General features: G+C 46.5%; 1 protein-coding gene across 1 annotated transcript in view; it reads left to right on the top strand.

Moving 5' to 3' along the window:
• ncanb (neurocan b) overlaps positions 1-20185 on the top strand; it is a 95419-nt gene that overhangs the window by 9579 nt on the left and 65655 nt on the right. The window contains exons 4-6 of the mRNA XM_067968634.1: positions 4051-4225; positions 12812-12939; positions 17408-17701. Of these exons, the coding sequence (XP_067824735.1) occupies positions 4051-4225; positions 12812-12939; positions 17408-17701 (597 nt within the window). The remainder of the gene's footprint in view (positions 1-4050; positions 4226-12811; positions 12940-17407; positions 17702-20185) is intronic.

The following is a 20185-nucleotide window of genomic DNA, read 5'->3' as shown; positions in this document are numbered from 1 at the left end:
AGGGCGGGATGGAGTGGAGGGAAGGGTGGAGGGAAGGGTGGAGGGAAGGGTGGAGGGAAGGGTGGAGTGGAGGGTGGAGTGGAGGGTGGAGTGGAGGGTGGAGGGAAGGGTGGAGTGGAGGGTGGAGGGAAGGGTGGATGGAGGGGAGGGTGGAGTGGAGTGAAGGGTGGAGTGAAGGAGAGGGGAGGGTGGGGTGGAGTGGAGTGGAGGACGGGGCCTCGGTTTAACGTTTCATCCGAAAGACGGCACCTCTGGCAGTGCAGCACTCCATCAGTACTGGCACTGGGTGTGTCAGTCTGGATTTTGTGCTCTAGTCTCAGGAGTGGGGCTCCAACCCATGACCTTCTGACTCCGAGGCGAGAGTGCTACCACGGCTGACACTAAATAGATTTATAACTCAGTTACACCATGCGCTCAGACAGAGTCTTCCCACACCCTCCCTGCGGTAGGCGTTGAGAACTCAGCGTGCAGAGAATGCCAGGGTCAAGGCTACATCTTGTGCCTCAGCACATAGGTGCAGATATCTCTCCAGTGCCCACCGCCCATCTTCGATCCACATCCTTTTCCCCTGGCAGTGCTGCTACAGCCAACGCTGCACTTCCAACCTTGTAAGAGCACACTGCCTCTGAGCTTTCTGCCCTGTCTCTCCCTCCTATAGACAGCTCTGCTCAATCCCTCAGTATGAACGAGACATATATTAGATAGCACGTCTTTCTCTCTGCACAAAACACAGGCAAGGCCTGAAAATCAATAGCAGACTCGCGTTGCCCATTAGTTCCTCACTCCTATAGATCTTTTTACTTTAACTGCCTTTGCCTGTCTGTATTAGCAGTGTCGGTCGGAAGTTCAGCAGACATTAAGTCCAGCAGAGGGGTGTGCAGTGAGTGCCATTTAATATTCTCATGGGAGCCTCTATTTGTCAATGGCAAAGCCGTAGGGCTCTTGTAAAAGCAAACCATCTTGTCAAATATATCGGCAGCCCCCCCTCTCTGTCTCTCCAGTCTGAGGTGAGGTTTTCTACCTATTTTGAGGGCCAATGTGTTGGTTGAAAACAAATTGTTAACTGAGGCGTAGGAACAGGAGGAGGCCCCTCGAGCTGTTCAATCAGATCATGGCTGATCTATATCCTGACTCCATTCACCCGCCTTGGCTCCATAATCCCTTAATACCCACGGCTAGCCAATTACCCTAAGGTAATAGAGGTTCACAACTTCCAATCCAGAGCCCTGTAAGTACTGAGGCCTATCTATGAGTGTCAGCCGTGCCTCAGTTGCGTCACTCTGGCCTCTGAGTCAGAAAATGGTGGGTGGATTCCCCACTCCAGAGACCTGAGCACATTATCTAGGCTGACACTCCCAGTGCCAGTACTGTGGGAGTGCTGCACTGTCGGAGATGCCGTCTTTCGGATGAGATGTTGAACCGAGGCCCCATCGGCCCCCTCAGGTGGACGTAAAAGATCCCACTGCTACCAATGGGAAAAGAGCAGGAGAGTTTCCCCTGGAATCCTGGCCAATATTTATCCCTCAACCAACATCACTAAAAAACAGATGATTTTGTCACTATCACATTGCTGTTTGTGGGATCTTGCTGTGCGCAAATTGGCTGCCGTGTTTCCTAGATTACAACAGTGACTATACTTTACATATTGCTTCGTTGGCTGTAAAGCTCTTTGAGACTGTGAAAGCAGCTAAATAAATGCAAATTCTTTCTTTCTTTTTTTCTTTACTGTAGAATGAATTCAAGCAGACTTACCCAGCTCTCAGTAGACACTGTTTCAGCCAACACTCATTTATCAATGTTACCCAGAGTCAACACAAAGTTGGAGTGCGCTGAATGTAGAACTGTCACTGAGACCGTACACAATCTGTGCTGGACTAGCTGATTTCAGCCAAAGCCAGTTGGATTGGTACAACTGGGTTCAGGACTCCTTGTCTTGGTGGGGGGGGGCTGCGTGGAGTGGAGTGGAGGGGAGGGGTGAGTGGAGGGTGGAATGGAGTGGAGGGGAGGGTGGGGTGGAGTGGAGGGTGGGGTGGAGGGGAGGGGAGGGGAGTGGAGGGTAGGGTGGGGTGGACGGGAGGGGAGGGGAGTGGAGGGTGGAGGGGAGGGTGGAAAATCAATTGGTTAGAGTTTCTGCTCCCGATCGATATCCATAGATTCCTGCTGGAAAGTGTGTGTGTGAAAGGACATCAAGTGAGGACAGGATCAGGTCCAACTGTGATGCCTCCCAAGGTCGAACAGGTAGCCAACACATGAAGGGTGGGTGAAGTACCAGAGAGCTGATGAACTGTATCCCAGCAAGAATCAGCAACTTCAAGAAGGGCGTAAGGGACAAATCCCCATAAATGTTACTCGGTGTATTCGGGCTGCTCTGTTGGGGACAGATGCCAGTTTTACTGGGTACGTGTGTGGGGAAAGGACTCGACACTGTGCTTGAATCACTATTTTCTGTCACCGGTTGTGAAATAGAAATTGTTTCATTATACGAGCACCGTCATCATTCACCTTGATATGCACTTCAAAAAAAACCATTGTTAAGTCAGGTTTTTGCTGTGAAGATTCTGCTAATTGGTCCTCGGGGTAACTGGAGAATGGGTTTAATTCAAAAAAACTGCATATGTTTAACCCAAATAGTCATCGAACTGAGGCAGCTGCCGGCACCATGTGACTCTAAGTAGTGAACATGGCAGGCTATTCGACCATGGGGGGCAATCGCATGATTCCCATCTTTCCTCCATCCCAGGAGTCATCAAGACCAATGGTAGGCACTTTGGCTGAGATCAACTCGCACCGGCGATAGAGTCTTGGTTAGGCCACTGTTGGGGTAACAGTGCTGGCCTCCATGTCATAAAAAGGATATAGAGGCACTGGAGAAAGTGCAAAAAAAGATTTACTAGGATGATACCGAACTAAGAGGTTATAACAATCAGGAAAGAGTGAATAGGCTGGGGCTTCTTTCTCTAGAAAAAAGAAGGCTGAGAGGTGACCTGATAGAGGTCTTTATAATTATGAAGGGGTTCGATAGGATAGACGTAGAGAAGATGTTTCCACTTGTGGGGGGCGGGGAGACCAAAACTAGGGGTCATAAATATAAGATAGTCACTAATAAATCCAATAGGGAATTCAGGAGAAACTTCTATACCCAGAGAGTGGTGAGAATTTGGAACTCGCTACGACATGGTGTAGCTGAGGCAAAATAGCATCGATGCCTTTAAGGGGAAGTGAGGGAAACACATGAGGGAGAAAGGAATACAGGGTTATACTGATAGAGTGAAACGAAGTAATGTGGGAGGAGGCTCGAGTGGAGCAGAAACACCGGCATAGACCAGTTGGGCCGAATGGCCTGTTTCTGTGCTGTGCTGGGGTTGTTCTCCTTGGAGCAGAGAAGGTTAAGGGGAGATTTGATAGAGGTGTTCAAAATCATGATCAGGGTTTTGATAGAGTAAATAAGGAGAAACTGTTTGCAGTGGCAGAAGTGTCAGTAACCAGAGGGCAGAGATTTAAGGTGATCGGCAAAAGAGCCAGAGGGGGAGATGAGGAGAAATTATTTTTAGGAAGCGACTTATTTATGATCTGGAATGCGCTGCCTGAAAGGGCGGTGGAAGCAGATTCAATAGTAACTTTCAAAAGGGAATTGGATAAATACTTGAAGGGGGAAAAAATTACAGGGCTTTGGGGAAAGAGCAGGGGAGTGGGACTAATTGGATAGCTCTTTCAAAGAGCCAGCACAGGCACAATGGGCCAAATGGCCTCCTTCTGTGTTGTACCATACTGTGATACTAAATTCCATGTAATTCCTGGTCTCTATGGCTCGGTTTTATAATGGCTGATCTATTTACCCATCAAGAGGGTATCTCCTGGTAAAACCTTCCTCAGCATCGTTGCCCCTCACCTTGATGAGCACAGGCTGATCTCACGCTCTCCCGAAAAAAATGGCTTGTAAGATTTATTTGGGTTTAGTGCACGGATAGCGTTGTGCTCAAAGGTTCTTTGTTCCCTCGCAGCGTTTGGTTGTCTCAGCTTTACGTTTGGTTTCTTCTCCCCTTCTCCCAGGGACTGTGTTCCATTACCGTGCTGCGCGCAACAGGTACACCCTCACCTTCAAGGCCGCCACACAGGCCTGTTTGGAGAACTCAGCGAGGATCGCGTCCCCCGAACACCTGCAGGCTGCTTTCCAGGACGGGTTCGATCACTGTGACGCTGGCTGGGTCTCCGATCAAACTGTGAGGTGAATAATTAGAAATTCAAACACACACACAGACAGAGGCATAGACAGACAGACACACACAGACAGACAGACACACACACACACACACACACACAGACAGAGGCATAGACAGACACACACAGACAGACAGACACACACACACACAGACAGAGGCATAGACAGACACACAAACACACACAGACAGACAGACACACACACACACACACAGACAGAGGCATAGACAGACAGACACACACACACAGACAGACAGACACACACACACACACACACACACAGACAGAGGCATAGACAGACAGACACACACACACACAGACAGACAGACACACACACACACAGACAGAGGCATAGACAGACACACAGACACACACAGACAGACAGACACACACACACACAGACAGAGGCATAGACAGACACACAGACACACACAGATAGACAGACACACACACACACACACACACACAGACAGAGGCATAGACAGACACACACACACACACGCACAGGCATACACACACAGACACACACACAGACAGTGGCATAGACAGACAGACACACACACACACACAGACATACACACAGACACACACGCACAGACCGAGGCATAGACAGACACACACGCACAGACATACACACACACAGACACACACACGCACACACAGAGGCATAGACAGACACACGCGCACACACATACACACATAGTCACACACCATCCCGACTTGGAAATATATCGCCGTTCCTTCATCGTCGCTGGGTCAAAATCCTGGAACTCCCTTCCTAACAGCACTGTGGGAGAACCTTCACCACACGGACTGCAGCGGTTCAAGAAGGCGGCTCACCACCACCTTCTCAAGGGCAATTAGGGATGGGCAATAAATGCCGGCCTTGCCAGCGACGCCCACATCCTGTGAACGAATAAAAAAAAACATAGACAGACACACGCGCACACACACACGTATACACAGACACATACATAGACAGACATGGACGCATGGACAGAGGAAGAGACACACACACATACACAGACACATACATCGACAGACGCACACGCACACACATACACACACAGACACATACATGGACAGACACACATGCACACACACACAAACAGACACATACATAGACAGACACGCGCGCACACACAAACACACACATACACACACAGACAGACACAAATGCACAGACACACAAGGACAGACATGCACGGACAGACAGACGCATGGACAGAGGCATAGACAGACACACTTGCACACACACATACACACACACACAGACACATACACAGACAGACACACATGCACAGACACACAAAGACAGACACGCACAGACAGACAGACACAAACGCATAGTTACAGACACACACACAAGACACAGGCGCACATGTTGATTTTTAACTGTACCTTTTGTAGCACAGTGAGCTCAGTATCCGCTGCCTTGCATCGCGAACGCATTAAATGAAATTCAGGATCAGCTTAACATTAAAGGCGGGTTACCCAAGTCCTTTTTAAATATTGATTTCCCTCCCCTTCCTCCTCATTCTCTCCTTGTTTCCTCTCCTTTCCTCCTTTCTTCCTTCTCCTTCCCTCTCCTCCCAGAAGTCACTTTTTCCTTCTGGGCTGTGGTCCAATCCCTGCAGGGTATTTGTGTAAAGACGAAGAAAGAACTTGCACTCATGATCTCAGGACGTCCCAAAGCTCTTCACAGCCAATGAAGTATTTTTGAAGTGTAGTCATTGTTGTAATGCAGGAAACGCGGCAGCCAATTTTGCGCACAGCAAGATCCCACAAACAGCAGCTCGATCATCTGGTTTAGTGATGTTGGTTGAGGGATAAATAGTGGCCTAGGACACCAGGGAGAACTCCCCTGCTCTTCATTGAATAGTGCCATGGGATCTTTTACGTCCATCTGAGAGGGCCTCGGTTTAATGTCTCATCCGAAAGACGGTACCTCCGACAGTGCAGCACTCCCTCAGTGCTGCACTGGGAATGTCAGCCCGGATTTTGTGCTCAAGTCTCTGGAGTGGGACTTGAAACCCCGACTTACTGGCTCAGAGGCGAGAGAGTACGTTTGTGTCATGTGACGGTGGGATCGGGCTTGGCTGTGAGGTCCTCTGTGGTCGAATAGCCCACAAACACTCAACATCTACTCCCGATAATTTGAAGTTATTCAGTAATTTAAATTCAGCAACATTAATAACAAAGCAAAGTGGAAATTTAATGTTAGAAAAAATTAATTTGACCGATAATTTGACTGAATATAGGGGAGTAGGCTGTATTTTCTGATCCACCCTGAACATTAAGAGTGCTGGAACCATAGAGCAGAGTTTAGCGAGCAGAGTAAGCATTTCTGCCAGACATCAACGACCCAGAAATGTCCCCATATGTCTCAGCTCACAATCATAGAATGAAGCATTACAGAAGGTGGCCTTTCGGCCCATCTTGCCTGTGCTGGCTCTTTGAAAAATGGCTGCTTCCGGAGCAGGCTATTGGAAGGTGTCTGGGACCAATGGAAACCCTTCCCCAGTGTGAGATTGCATCTTCCGAAGGGGAAGAGAAGAAAAAAGTGGAAGGGGGGCAAAAAAAAAATCATATGTGGGGGCGGGGGGGGGCGGGGGGGAACAGATCTGGAACGCACTCTCTGAAAGGGTGGGGGAAGCAGATCCCGTCGGAACTTTCAAAAGGCAATTGGACATGTATTCGAAGAGGACTAATTTGCAGGGTTATGGGGAAAAAAGCTGGGGCGTGGGACAGCTCTTTCAAAGAGCCAGCACAGGAACGACAGGCTGAACGGCCTCCTTCTGTGCTGTAAGGTTCTAACTAATCTGAGGAGTTCCAGCTCAAACGAGGTGTTTAAGTCTCTGGGAGTGGGGCTTAAACTCACAACCTTCTAACTCGGAGGTGAGAGTCCTGCCCACTGAACCGCAGATGACACTTCACAATGGCACCATGGCTGGTTAGTTGTAAGTAAAGAGGCTGACAGTAAAGTGCTGACAGGCTACATGTACTGCGAAGAATTTTAGCCATCTATAAAATGTTTATTGCCTGGCTGAGGTTTCACAGTGAGTGATTATTCTTGAGGGTTTCATGGCTCTAAATTGATACCAGGTAAAATTATCTATCCCAGGGAGAGTGAGATAAAGCAAAGAACAAACAAATGACTCTCAATTGAGGTCGCAATGATCGGTTGCTCAAGAACACTTGATCGATAAGTGGTAACTTTCTCAGCCAGACAAAACAGTTTGGAGCGTAATTACAATTCCATCTCATAAACTGCTCAGTTCGAGCCCCAGGCAGATGCAGCCGGATAATTCCAAAGAGTTTCGGTCAAAGGAAAGTCAAAAATGTGAATCTCCCTCTTTCTTTCTATGATGTGGAGATGCCGGTGATGGACTGGGGTGTACAAATGTAAGGAATCTTACAACACCAGGTTATAGTCCAACAGTTTTATTTGAAAATCACAAGCTTTCGGAGGCTTTCTCCTTCGTCAGGTGAGTGTGACACTCACCTGACGAAGGAGAAAGCCTCCGAAAGCTTGTGATTTTCAAATAAAACTGTTGGACTATAACCTGGTGTTGTAAGATTCCATACATTTCTTTCTAAGCGTCTTCTCTGCTCTGACGTCCAATGCGCTCCTTCCCGAAGGCTCTGCATTGACGATATATTTGATGGTTTGGAGGCCGGGCGGGCTGTGCTTTAAGCCGTGTTCCTTCCGCGTCACACTGCTGTGGCGGTGCAGTGACTGACTGACTGGGAAAGGTTTCTCTCCTCGCTCTACAAAACTCGGTCTTCAAATACTGGATGGCAGGTTTTCTCCTCTTCGCCAGTCGTACCTGGCTGAAGTGGTTCTGGGGGTGATGCTAAAAGTTTTGAGGAGTCACGGGTGGAAAACCTTGTCCACCTAAGACTCTCATCAGTGCAAATGCCACATAAACCCCCACCACCAAATTTACCAGTAAAATGGAACAAATATATAATGATTTACCGTCTTTCAGATGAGACGTTAACCTGAGGCCCCGTCTGCCCTCTCAGGTGGATGTAAAAGATCCCATGGCACTATTTGCAGAAGAGCTGGGGAGTTCTCCCCGATGTCCTGGCCACTATTTATCCCTCAATCAAAGTCACTAAAATAGATCCTCTGGTCTCCATTTATCACATTGCTGTTTGTGGGATCTTGCTGTGCGCAAATTGGCTGCTGAGTTTCCTTCATTCCAACAGTGACTACACTCTGAAAGTACTTCATTGGCTGTAAAGCGCTTTGGGGTGTCCTGAGGTCGTGAAAGGTGCTATATAAATGCAAGTCTTTTCTTTCTTCCTGTTTACAACAAGGCACCCAGAAAGAAATCGTTACCTGAAACTTCAGCAACCCTTCATTCAAGTATCTTCAGGATTGTGTTTTTGGCGTGACAAGTTAGCTCATCGCACCCAGCTGTAAAATAATTACACTGCCTTGCAAAGCATCAGCATGGCCAATTCAGAAGTGAGTGCCAACTTGATATCAAGTAGCATATTTAATGGGATGGGCACTGAGGTGGCTCTGTCAGAATCCATTAGACTCTGGCATTTGAATTCACCGTGCTGCCAGAGTTTGCCTGCTTTTAATCAGCCAGTACACAGGGGCCGAGTCAGACGCCAGGCTCAGCCCATTGTCTCCCCCCGACACAGTGACATAAAAATAGCGCCTAGAAATGAGCCAGAGTCCCTTTCAGGGACTGGGCTGGAGCACTACTTATTTCAAGCATCCTTAGAAATCCACGACCAGTTGTAAATTCCAATTAAAAAATAAACTTTACTCACCTTCCTACTTAATAAAACTAATTGACAGGACAGGATTGTAATTTACCCGTAATAAAAATCAATCAAAAAACCCGCCTACTCAGAACGCTGCTGATTTCTAGCCATTATTACGATTTTTCTCCGCTTCTTTCGAGTTCTTTGGTCTAAAGCCAATTTGTGCTTTTTAAAAAAATATTTCACGTTCTGCTGTGCTTTGCTGTTTGATTCCTGCCCCCTCTCTGTCTCTAATCTTCATCGCATGACTCATAACAATCGATCCCGGAGCTGGGCTTTCTGCCTCTGCCTGCTGTTTGATGTTTCCTTCGCCGCCTCTAACTCCGCCGCCTCGCGAGTGGAACAGAAGCATCTCCCTTTCCCCGCTCACGATGTCCCGTCCTGTTCCCGCATCGTTAAAAGAGAGAGTGAGCCGGCGCCAATAAGCCAGTTAATCTTTGTTGTGTTGGCTCCGGCCTCCTCTCCTGTTTCCAAAAAAAAATCGTATCCCGTTGGCACTGCCAACAATGCTCTTATTGACCAATACTGTGAGACCACAGGGAATCATTGGCTGGGTTGAGATCTGTCAGAGTTGACTTAAAGGGGAACAGAGGGGTGAAAAAATTGGAGGGCTGTGCAGGAAAGAGCAGGGGGAGTGGGACTAATTGGATAGCTCTCGAAAGAAAGAACTTGCATTTATATAGCGCCTTGCACGACCTCAGGACGTCCCAAACCGCTTCGCAGCCGATGAAGCTCTTTCAAAGAGCGGGCATAGGCACGATGGGCCGAGTGGCCTCCTGCGCTGTACCATTCTTACGATTCAATGCCAAGGCTCCACACTATCGAGGAACACCCTGTAAAGCCACCAGTCGATTCCTTTACTCCATGCCTTCCATCCGCTCAGTATATTCTCCACAGACGGTCCTCAGCGAAAGGATACGGCTCAGAGAAAAATTCATTTTAATCGACTTACGCTCAGTTTTAACCCAGAGGCACGAAAAGGCCTGGCAGGTAAAGAGCAGCTGGTCAATCTAGGCCATCCCCTGCAGCTGTGATGCCCAATGCCCTACAGCAAGAGGCCCTTGGAAAACCAGATAAAAAAAAAACCCCCAAGGCTAATTAGGGAAAGAAAAAATCTGGAAAGTTGCTCTCCGATCTCTCGTGCTGATCGAAACTAGTCCAGGGGACCACATTGACCAGGGGACTTACATTAGTTGGTACCTTCCTCTTGTATGGTGTGATCTCCCTGCCCCAGTCAGGATCTGGCCCTGCTCTCTCTTGAGGGCATCCAGTGAACCAGCACTCATCGCACAAGCTGACATGTTTCATAGGTTTACTATTTTTGGAGTTAAAAAATTGATTTTAAAAAATGGCCAGTTTGTCCATTTTTCTTTTTTTTTTGCATTTATATAGCACCTTTCACAACCTCAGGACATCCCAAAACGCTTTAGAGCCAATGATGTACTTTTGAAGTGCAGCCACTGTTGAAATGTAGGAAAATGCAGCAGCCAATTAGTGCACAGCAAGATCCCACAATCGTTTTCTCTCTCTCTCTCTGTCCTTTCTCTCTTTCTCCTCTCACTCACTATTTCATAGAATCATAGAAATTTACGGCACAGAAGGAGGCCATTCAGCCCATTTATCCCCCCCCCCGCCCACTGTCTCTCTCTCTTTGATTCTCTCTCTATATTTGGCCTCTCGCTCTCACTGTCTCTCTCTTCTTTGGTTCTTTGACTGTCTCTCCCTTTTTGTCACTCCCTCCCTCTGCCCTTCTCCCACACACCCAGCAATGTCTTAGAAAGTAGTTTGATCAGAGCACTGGGTGATTGGCCACAGAAACAGGTGTGGTGGAAAAAATGGAAAATTAGGCAAACTGCTTCATGATAAACACTCAGTTAAAGTCAAAACAATAATTTAGCTTTTTTTTTAAAGAGCAATTCCAATAAGTGTAAAACACCTTGGAGTGCAAACTGCACCAGTGCTGCCTTGCGATGCCGATGAGGTTATTATCACCTTTTATTTAATCTCTTGAGTCTTCCTAATTAAAGGCTTGAAGCCAAACAGAAAATATACCTTTCAGGTACTTCAAATCTGCTATCTTAACATTTACTTCAAAATAATGGTAGATATAGAATAACTGCTTATATAAAATTAATAGCGGGTTTGGGATTTGAGATGTCAGGTAAATTCATTTCATCGTGAAACCTTTTAATTCTTCTGCATGCATCTCCCTCCCCCACATTAAAAAAAAGTATTCTATCTGTGAAAGCAGTTCTTTTTGTACATTAATAATTCTGCTAATGTTTCTTGTTTCAAAGGTGAAACATTTCATAGGGACAGGGCCTTGGAGATCATTTCTTTTTTTCTCTCTAATTTCCTTCAGTCAGAATTTCCTCTGAGTCAGAAGGTTGTGGATTCAAGTCCCACTCCAGAGACTTGAGCACATAATCCAGGCTGACACTCATAGTGCAGTACTGAGGGAGCGCTGCACTGTCGGAGGCGCCGTCTTTCAGATGAGACGTTAAACCGAGGCCCCGTCTGCCCTCTCGGGTGGGCGTAAAAGATCCCATGGTGCTATTTTGAAAAAGAGCAGGTGAGTTCTCCCTGGTGTCCTGGCTAATAATCACCCCTTAACCAACATCACTAAAATATAGATTATCCGGTCATTATCACATTGCTGCTCTTGGGATCTTGCTGTGCACAAATTGGCTGCCCTGTTTCCCAACATTACGAGAGTAACTACACATCAAAAAGTAGTTAATTGGCTGCAAAGGCTTTGGGACACCCTGAGGTCGTGAAAAGGGCTATGGAAATGTAAGTTCTCTTTCTCATTCCATGCGTTCGAATGATATGCTGCAGTAATAGCTTCTGCCTCTAGAGGGTAAGCTGCTATATAAAGAATCACTAATCATCCGAGTTCCCTTCACTTTGTTTTCCATATTTTATGGGTAAACCTGATTCTGAGTTCCTCGCCTTTCAAGATATATTGATGTTTAAAGACAGGTTGGAAGTCTTAGAGATAAGTGCAGCTGTAGGAGATCAAATAGTCTTAAGACCCCAAAGCATCAGGACAATGGACACAGGGCCCGGTTGGAAAGGGAAAGTTCAGGACAGATGTCAGAAAGTACTCCTGACCACATAGTTGGAATGCAGGAAGGATTGTTGAACACTGGATTATTTTAAGAAACAGCTGGATGCTGCGTTTTAAAGACGGGGGAATTTAAATGCTGGGATTTTAAAAGCAAAGTGTACCAACACAAGTAAAAAAAAATGGCACCGTGACGACGGTTGGATAAAATGCTTGTGAGTTAAGCTTCGATGTTGTTTCCCGATAGACTGTAAATAATAAGCAATTCATTAGACTGTAGTTCAAAGGGTCTCCTTCATCCAAACCTACCTCGAGATCTCCACATGGATCCAATCCTCGCTGGGATCTTGGGAAGGGTATCCATGGAATGCACCCAATCAGTGCTCATTAAAGTAGATGGTGATGGTAAGGGAATCTCCTAGAGATTCTGTTCCATTACCTTTGGGGATAGGGGAGAAATCTCGGCGTTTTCTCTTCTTGGTACTTTCCCCTTGGCTCACCTCCCTCAGAAGTTGAAATAAGTACGGAAAAGTCTTGGACAGTATTGTTGTCGACAGGAGTGGGCTCAATGGTCAGAATGGCTATTCAAACCCTTTTGTGCTGTTGCATATACAAGTTTATGTGTATTTCAAACATTGACAATAAAAAACTCTACGCTAATCAATATTTAATCTGTGGAAGTGGACTGAAGAGGACATTGGAAGTTGAAAAATAAGTTTGATCAATTGTGTTTGACAGATACCCGATCAGATCACCAAGGCCTGGTTGCTATGGGGATAAATCTGAATATCCTGGCATCAGAACCTACGGAGTTCGAGACCCTGGGGAACTGTACGATGTCTACTGTTACATCAAGGAACTTAAAGGCAAGTTGAGGTTTCTGCTTTGTTGAAATAGGCGAAATAACAGGTCCTGAAGGTTGAGTGTAAACCACTAGGGAGACAGTAATTTCTTTGGCTCTTTGATGCAGATTGACACCTCCATTTTGTCTTCATTTGGACGAGCAGCACTATAAAGTTGACAAGTGACATAATTGAGTTGAGATATGCAGACGGGAAAGCGTTTTTTTATTGGGCAGGGTATTTGCACTCATCAAGTCGAGAGGTGCCAGCGATGGCAAATGGAATACCTTTCCAGTTTTTGCATCCATTGCCCGATTCCTCTTATTCAGACATAGTACGCCCTAAAACAGGAGTCTCCAAACTACGGCCTGTGGGCTGTATCTGGCCCCTGCGTCCTATCAATCTGGCCTTTGAAGCCTAAACCAACTACTTATAATTCCCAGGGCCTAAGCTGAGCCCAGTTCTTTGTATGGGCTCAGAGAGTGCTGCTGGGGTATAAGGGCCACACATGGAGTTTCCCCTCTCCGGCTGGGATGTTCAGCTGCTGTGAGGCGTCCTGCTCAGTGATCCCAACCAGGGACTGATGATAACCATCTCACGTAAAGCTGATGATGTGTTTGAGCTCCTCTCAGCTGGAAACGTTAACTGGGGGGGGCAGTGCGTGAGGTGAGCGCTGCTGCTTAGTGCACAGCAAGGGTCTCGCTAGAAGGCGTTCCTCTTCCATAATTATTAGATAATTAGAGCTCTGTTCTCATCTATGAGTTCAAATTGATCCCTGACACAAAGAATGAAGGTTAAAAGGTTCTATCTATTGGGGTCTAGTTAGCATGGTATTAACGCACTGCGTTTTTGCCTCTGGGTTAGGCACATAGGAAGATAGGAACAGCAATAGGCCAATCAGCCCATCAAGACTGTACCATGATTCAGTTAGATCATAGCTGATTTGTTCCTCAACTCCATCCACCTGCCTTTTCTCCATATCCCTTGATATCATTTCCCAACTAAAATCTATCGATCTCAGTCATAAAAAATATCATGATGTAGAGATGCCGGTGATGGACTGGGGTTGACAAATGTAAACAATCTTACAACACCAAGTTATAGTCTATCGACTATAGTCCCAGTTATAGTCTATAGACTATAACTTGGTGTTGTAAGATTGTTTACATAAAAAATATCAATTGACCCCCAGCATCCACAGCCTTTTGGGGGAATGAGTTTCAGATTTCTACTACTCTTTGTGTGAAAAAATGCTTCCTGGTTTCACTGCTAAATGACCTAGCTTTAGTTATATGCCCCCTTGTTCTGGATTCCCTCACCAAGAGAAAAAGTTTCTCTGCCTCTACCCTATCAAATCCCTCTATCATTTTAAAGACCATGATTTGATCACCCCTCAACCTTCTAACTTAGATTGTTGAGATCTTCTCCTGCCTGAAAAATGAAATTGGGGCTGTTTCATCCCAGTCCTTGTTGGAAATGAAGTGCCCATAATTTGGCACTGAATTGGTCACCTTACTTAGGCCTATGGCTGGCACGAGAATGTTCCTGGTTGCTTTATAGTGACCCCAGTTGGGAAGTGTTCTGGTGCAGCCTTTCAGTAAGACTGGGTCGGGGTTGGTTGTGGCCGTTGTCCAAGCAAATACGAAGATACGACTATGACCAGTCGGAGAGCAACCAGCTGGTCCATCAAGCTTGCCTCACGGTCATGAGACCTGGAGCATCAGGACTAGACACTTCCTAACCATCCCCTCCACAGCCGTGTGATTTCCTGGGAGAGAAAATCCAGGGCCAATAAGGGCACAATAATCTGGAAAATGAAAATTGAACAATTGCTCCTACTGGTTTTTTTTACATCTCTTCCTGTGCGGAAGTGCCTGGTCTCCACTTGGCAACTGACCGACAGCGGTTCGGATCGAAATTGGGAGTTGATCATACGGGGGATTTCCAGACGACGACATGCGCCCGATCGAACTGCGCTGCGATGTGTCGTAGCTGTCCTGAGAGTGGTCCTCAAGCAACAACTTAGCTAAGCAGGCTGCTGGCCAGTCGCCCGTCTATCATAGAAGAATAGAAGATGAGGTCCCAGATTTTCTTTCCCCTTGAATTCACAGAATCTTACAGCACAGAAGGAGGCCATTCGGCCCATCGTGCCTGTGCCGGCTCTTTGAAAGTGCTAACCAATTAGTCCCACTCCCCCTGCTCTTTCCCCATAGCCTGCAAATTTTTCCCCTTCAAGTATTTATCCAATTCTCTTTTGCAAATTACTATTGAATCTGCTTCCACCACTCTTTCAGGCAGTGCATTCCAGATTATAACAACTCGCTGCGTAAAAACAATTTCTCCTCATCTCATCTCTGGCTCTTTTGCCAATTACCTTACATTTGTGGTAACCGGCCCTTCTGCCAGTAGAAACATCTTCTCCTTATTTTCTCTATCAAAGCCCTTCATTATTTGAACACCTCTATTAAATCTCCCCTTTATCTTCTCTGCTCTAAGGAGAACAATCCCGGTTTCTCTGGTTTCTCCATGTTACTGAAGTCCCTCGTCCCTGGTTCCGTTCTAGTAAATCTCCCCTGCACACGCTCCAAGGCCGTCACATCCTTCCTAAAGTGCGGTGCCCAGAATTGGACACAATACCCCAGCTGGGGCCTAACCAGTGTTTTCTAAAGGTTTAGCAGCAGTACAGCAGACATAGCACGTGTAGTGCAACTGAAGATAGGCCCTTTGGCTGAGGGAATGGAAGGCCGCCACATCTCTCCCTCCGCTTAGGAAAATAAAATAAAAATAAACCACAACAAAAGTAGTCATTGGCAGTCCAGTTGAGTGTATTCATTGTGGGGTTAAGGACTCTCTGAATTCTCTCGAATAGCCCAGAAGGCTATGTGGCTCAGTTCACCAAATTACAGTAGTCTGGTTTTGGCTGAGATCAACTTTCATGTCATGAAATCATTTTTTTTAATGCCCTGAAGCTACAAATCCTGCCTGGCCAAGTCTTGCATGTGTCAGCTGTGGATCAGTGGGTAGCATTCTCTCCTCTGAGTCAGAAGTCTGAGGATTTGAGTGCCACTCCAGAGACTCAATTACAAAACCTAGGCTGACACTCCCATGCCAGTACTGAGGGAGTGCTGCCCTAACCTTTTTCCGAGACGTTAAACCGAGGCCCTGGCTGCCCTCTCAGGTGGATGTAAAAGATCCCACGGCACTGTTTTGAAGAAGAGCAGGGGAGTTTTCTCGGTGACCTGGGCCAATATTTATCCCTCAACCAACACCTAAAACAGATTATCTGTTCATGATCACATTGCTGTTTGTGGGATCTTGCTGTGCACAAATTGGTTGCCGCGTTTCCCACATTAAAACAGTGACTACACTTCAAAAGTACTTAATTGGCTGTAAAGGACTTTGGGACATCCTGAGGTTGTGAAATACGCTATAGAAATGCAAGTCTTCCTTTCCACTACAAACTTGAGCTGTGACTAAATAACTAACTGTTTGACTAGTGTGCTACAGTGGGAGTGTTTTTTGTGTTTAGATATTGTCAGGTTATGATATGGGGATCCTTGAACTTTTCATGGGTGGACCATTGAGTCCCCATGAGGATTGGCCATGAGGTCTATTGCTTTTGATGTTGGGTGTACCATCATGGAGAAAAAGTCTTTCCTCTTTCCAAAAAAAGGTCCCCACCCACCACAAAAAAATAGAAATAAGGGATTTGCAAAAGGCAAACTAAATTTCTATTGTCATGTGACATAAAAGCTAATTCAGTGGTCCCACATTCCTAATCCTGTAGCCCCAATTCTCCGACTTGTGATCCTACCTGGTGAGTTTGGAGCTGGGAGAGCAGGTTCTTTGCGTTTCCCCAATAATGTCTTGGTGCCATAGAGGAGATTCTACAAAGTTCAACGGTCCCACAAAATTAGTAACTTGGGTCATTCGATTGGCTGGACAGCCTGTGGCATCACTGGGGGTTTGCTACTTATTGACTTGTCCAATCGATTCTGTATATCACTACTATCCAATGGTCATCCTCTATACTAGGGTAAATCACTAACATTTTAACCAAGGCCACAACCCCAACTATTGGCTTGCTTTGGTGGCCAAATTCAGGAACGTTTGAACTACATGGCAATGGAACATGGGGCCGTGCCTGTGATTCTCCGCACAATGAAGTGATCCCAATCGCGTCAAATGGAATTTCCCTACAGGACTGAGAGCACTACTGCAAGAAGTTTTGTTTGTTTTAATAACGCTGCCGAGCATGCCCTAGCGTCCTTTTGCTGAAGTGTAAGAAAACGAGAGAGAACAACATTAAATCCTAGCTCCGTCAAGGGACAACGGGCCAGACCAGGCCAAGAGTGAAGACTGAGAGGCACCTGGAGCACCAAATCAGTCAGATGAAGCGAGTGGCTCCTGAGCTGTGTTAAGGGCATTATCCTTCTATTATGTTAAGTAAAAGTTGGTACAGTGACTGAAACCTGGCTTCATTTGTTCACAGGCACCGTATTTCATGAGACTGCCACTCCGAAATTGAACCTGACTGAGGCCATGCATCAATGCCAGACACAGGGAGCAGAATTAGCCACCACTGGCCAGCTGTATATGGCCTGGAGTAAAGGCTTCGACCAATGCGACGCTGGCTGGCTTGCCGATGGGAGTGTACGGTATCCCATCAACATTCCCAGAAGGAATTGCGGTGGAGAAATGCCAGGCGTGAGGACGATTTACCAGTTCCCAAACAGGACGGGCTTCCTCGACCCTGGCTCAAAGTTTGATGCCTACTGTTATAGAGGTAAGACCTTAGTCTTGTATCGTTTTTCACTTCCGTCGTTTCATAGCAACTAGAGGAAGAAAAGAACATCAGCACGGTTATATAAAATGTAAGAGACTAAGGATGGGTATGGTTAGTTAGACTGCTGCCATTTCATCTCAAGGACCATGATTTAAAACCAGATGACACTGGGACCGAGGACTCTTCTCTCTGATCGCTCTACACCCTCCTATGTGGTATGAACTTGGAAGGTCTAGTGAGTAAAGGCATTGCTCAGTGTAGGTTTTGTTTTTGATTCATTCTCAGAATATGGGCATCGCTGGCAAGGCTGGCATTTATTGCCCAGTCCCAGTTGCCCCTTGAGAAGGTGGTGGTGGGCCTTCTTCTTGAACCGCTGCAGTCCGTGTGGTGAAGGTTCTCCCACAGTGCTGTTAGGTAGGGAGTTCCAGAATTTTGACCCAGCGACGACGAAGGAACGGCCGATCTATGACCAAGGCAGGATGGTGTGTGGCTTGGAGGGGAACTTGGAGGTGATGGTGTTCTCATGCACCTGCTGCCCTTGTCCTTCTAGGTGGCAGAGTTCCCTCAGCCAACATCACTAAAACAGATGATCTGGTCATTATCGCATTGCTGTTTGTGGGACCCTGTTGTGCGCAAATTGGCTGCTGCGTTTCCTACATTACAACAGTGACTAAACTTCAAAAAGTACTTAGTTGGCTGTAAAGTGCTTTGGAACGTCCTGAAGTCATGAAAGGAGTTTATAAATGCAAGTCTTTCTTTAACTCAGGGCCACAAGGGGGACTGGTGTAGGAAATAGGAAAGTCACACTGGTGCAGTGGGCCACCTCTTAGGTTGAGGTTATGCCACGCTTCTGAGTTGGGTGGGGGGGGGGTAGGAACATAGATTCATAGGAACAGGAGGAGGCCATTCAGCCCCTCGAGCCTGTTCCGCCATTCAATTAGATCATGGCTGATGTGCATCTTAATTCCATTTACCCGCCTTGGTTCCGTTCCCCTTAATACCCTTGTCTAACAAAAATCTATCAATCTCAGTTTTGACATTTTCAATTGACCCCCAGCCTCAACAGCTTTTTCAGGGGGAGAGAGTTCCAGATTCCCACTCCCCTTTGTGTGAAGAAGTGCTTCCTGACATCACCCCTGAACGGCCTGGCCCTAATTTTAAGGTCATGCCCCCTTGTTCTGGACTCCCCCCATCAGGGGTAATAGTTTCTCTCTACCTACCCCATCAACTCCTTTAAACACCTCAATTAGATCACCCCTTAATCTTCTATATTCAAGGGAATACAAGGCCTAGTGTGTGCGAGGGCCTTTATCCATTACGTAATCCGTCCTATTCATGTCTGGAGGGACTTGTTGCCAACACTGCTTCCCATCGGGGAAAAGCGTTGCAATCCTCACCCAAAGATATCCTTCACCCTGATTACTGCAGCAATAAAGATGATCAAAGGCAATAGATCTCTAGGATGTGCATTAGTTAAATATAGTGCACTATGACATCACACAAGCCAACAGAAATATTGGATTATCTGAATGATCCTGTACACCTGGAAGATTCTAGAATTTAGTGCAGCTGTGTTTTGTGTACAGAGATGGATCTTGCTAAAAGTTCACCTACTGCAGATCATCTATTAACTTTAAAAAATGTAGAATGCTTTCATCCTATAATGTAAAGCCATAACTGAAAAAAACGCCCAAAAAATCCTGTGGAGATTGAAGCAGTTCGCACCTGGGTTAGGAATTAAAGATTAATCTCCAGGACACTGCAGGAGAGAAAAACCATAGGGTTTTTTCATTTTATTTGAACATTTATTAGTTATAAAAATACTGGGAGACGGGTTAAAGAGGCTGTTTGACTGACGGTCAGGCATCATCCAATCGGGTAATTAAGAGCCTGTCCGCTTTTCAATTGGCCGTGGGAAGTCAGTGCGCTGTAAAGATGGACGCGTTGGGCGACCAATGGCTGGAGAGTGGGGGCGAGGCGGTTGGAGGCAGGAGGTCGTGCGATGAAACCTCCAGGAATACGTCCAAGCAGAGTTGGCAACTCTTAACCTGGATACACTTGGCCCAGTGAGCACAACACCTATCTGAAAGGTGCAAACATGGCAATCTTGGTGAGGTATGTTTCCAATAGCCTCTGTGCAGCATCATCTATAGCCTACTCCCGAATGTCACTCTGCAGACGTCCCTCTGGGAGATTCTCAAGGACAACCCAAGATGACTCTTCCTTTGAATTTTTTTCCATCCCACCCAGTAGGGAAGTGCTCCCTCCGCCTTATGCCGTGATTGGGATTCCAACCTGCGAGTGACCGTGGATGCGAATCTGCAGCACAAACTTCTGCATCATCCGCCAATCCTCGCTCGGCTTAAATAGAGTGGAAAGGAGGGCCACATTTAGAGTCTTTGCCCCAAAATTAATTCTATACATTGTCTTCACTCTGTTTATCATAATCCCCTTCTTTTTACATAGAATTACATAGAATGTACA

This window comes from Heptranchias perlo, chromosome 29, assembly GCF_035084215.1.
Source record: "Heptranchias perlo isolate sHepPer1 chromosome 29, sHepPer1.hap1, whole genome shotgun sequence".
Taxonomy (NCBI): domain Eukaryota; kingdom Metazoa; phylum Chordata; class Chondrichthyes; order Hexanchiformes; family Hexanchidae; genus Heptranchias; species Heptranchias perlo.
The sequence above is the reverse complement of the archived record's forward strand: the minus strand, read 5'-3'. Positions and strand labels throughout refer to the sequence as shown.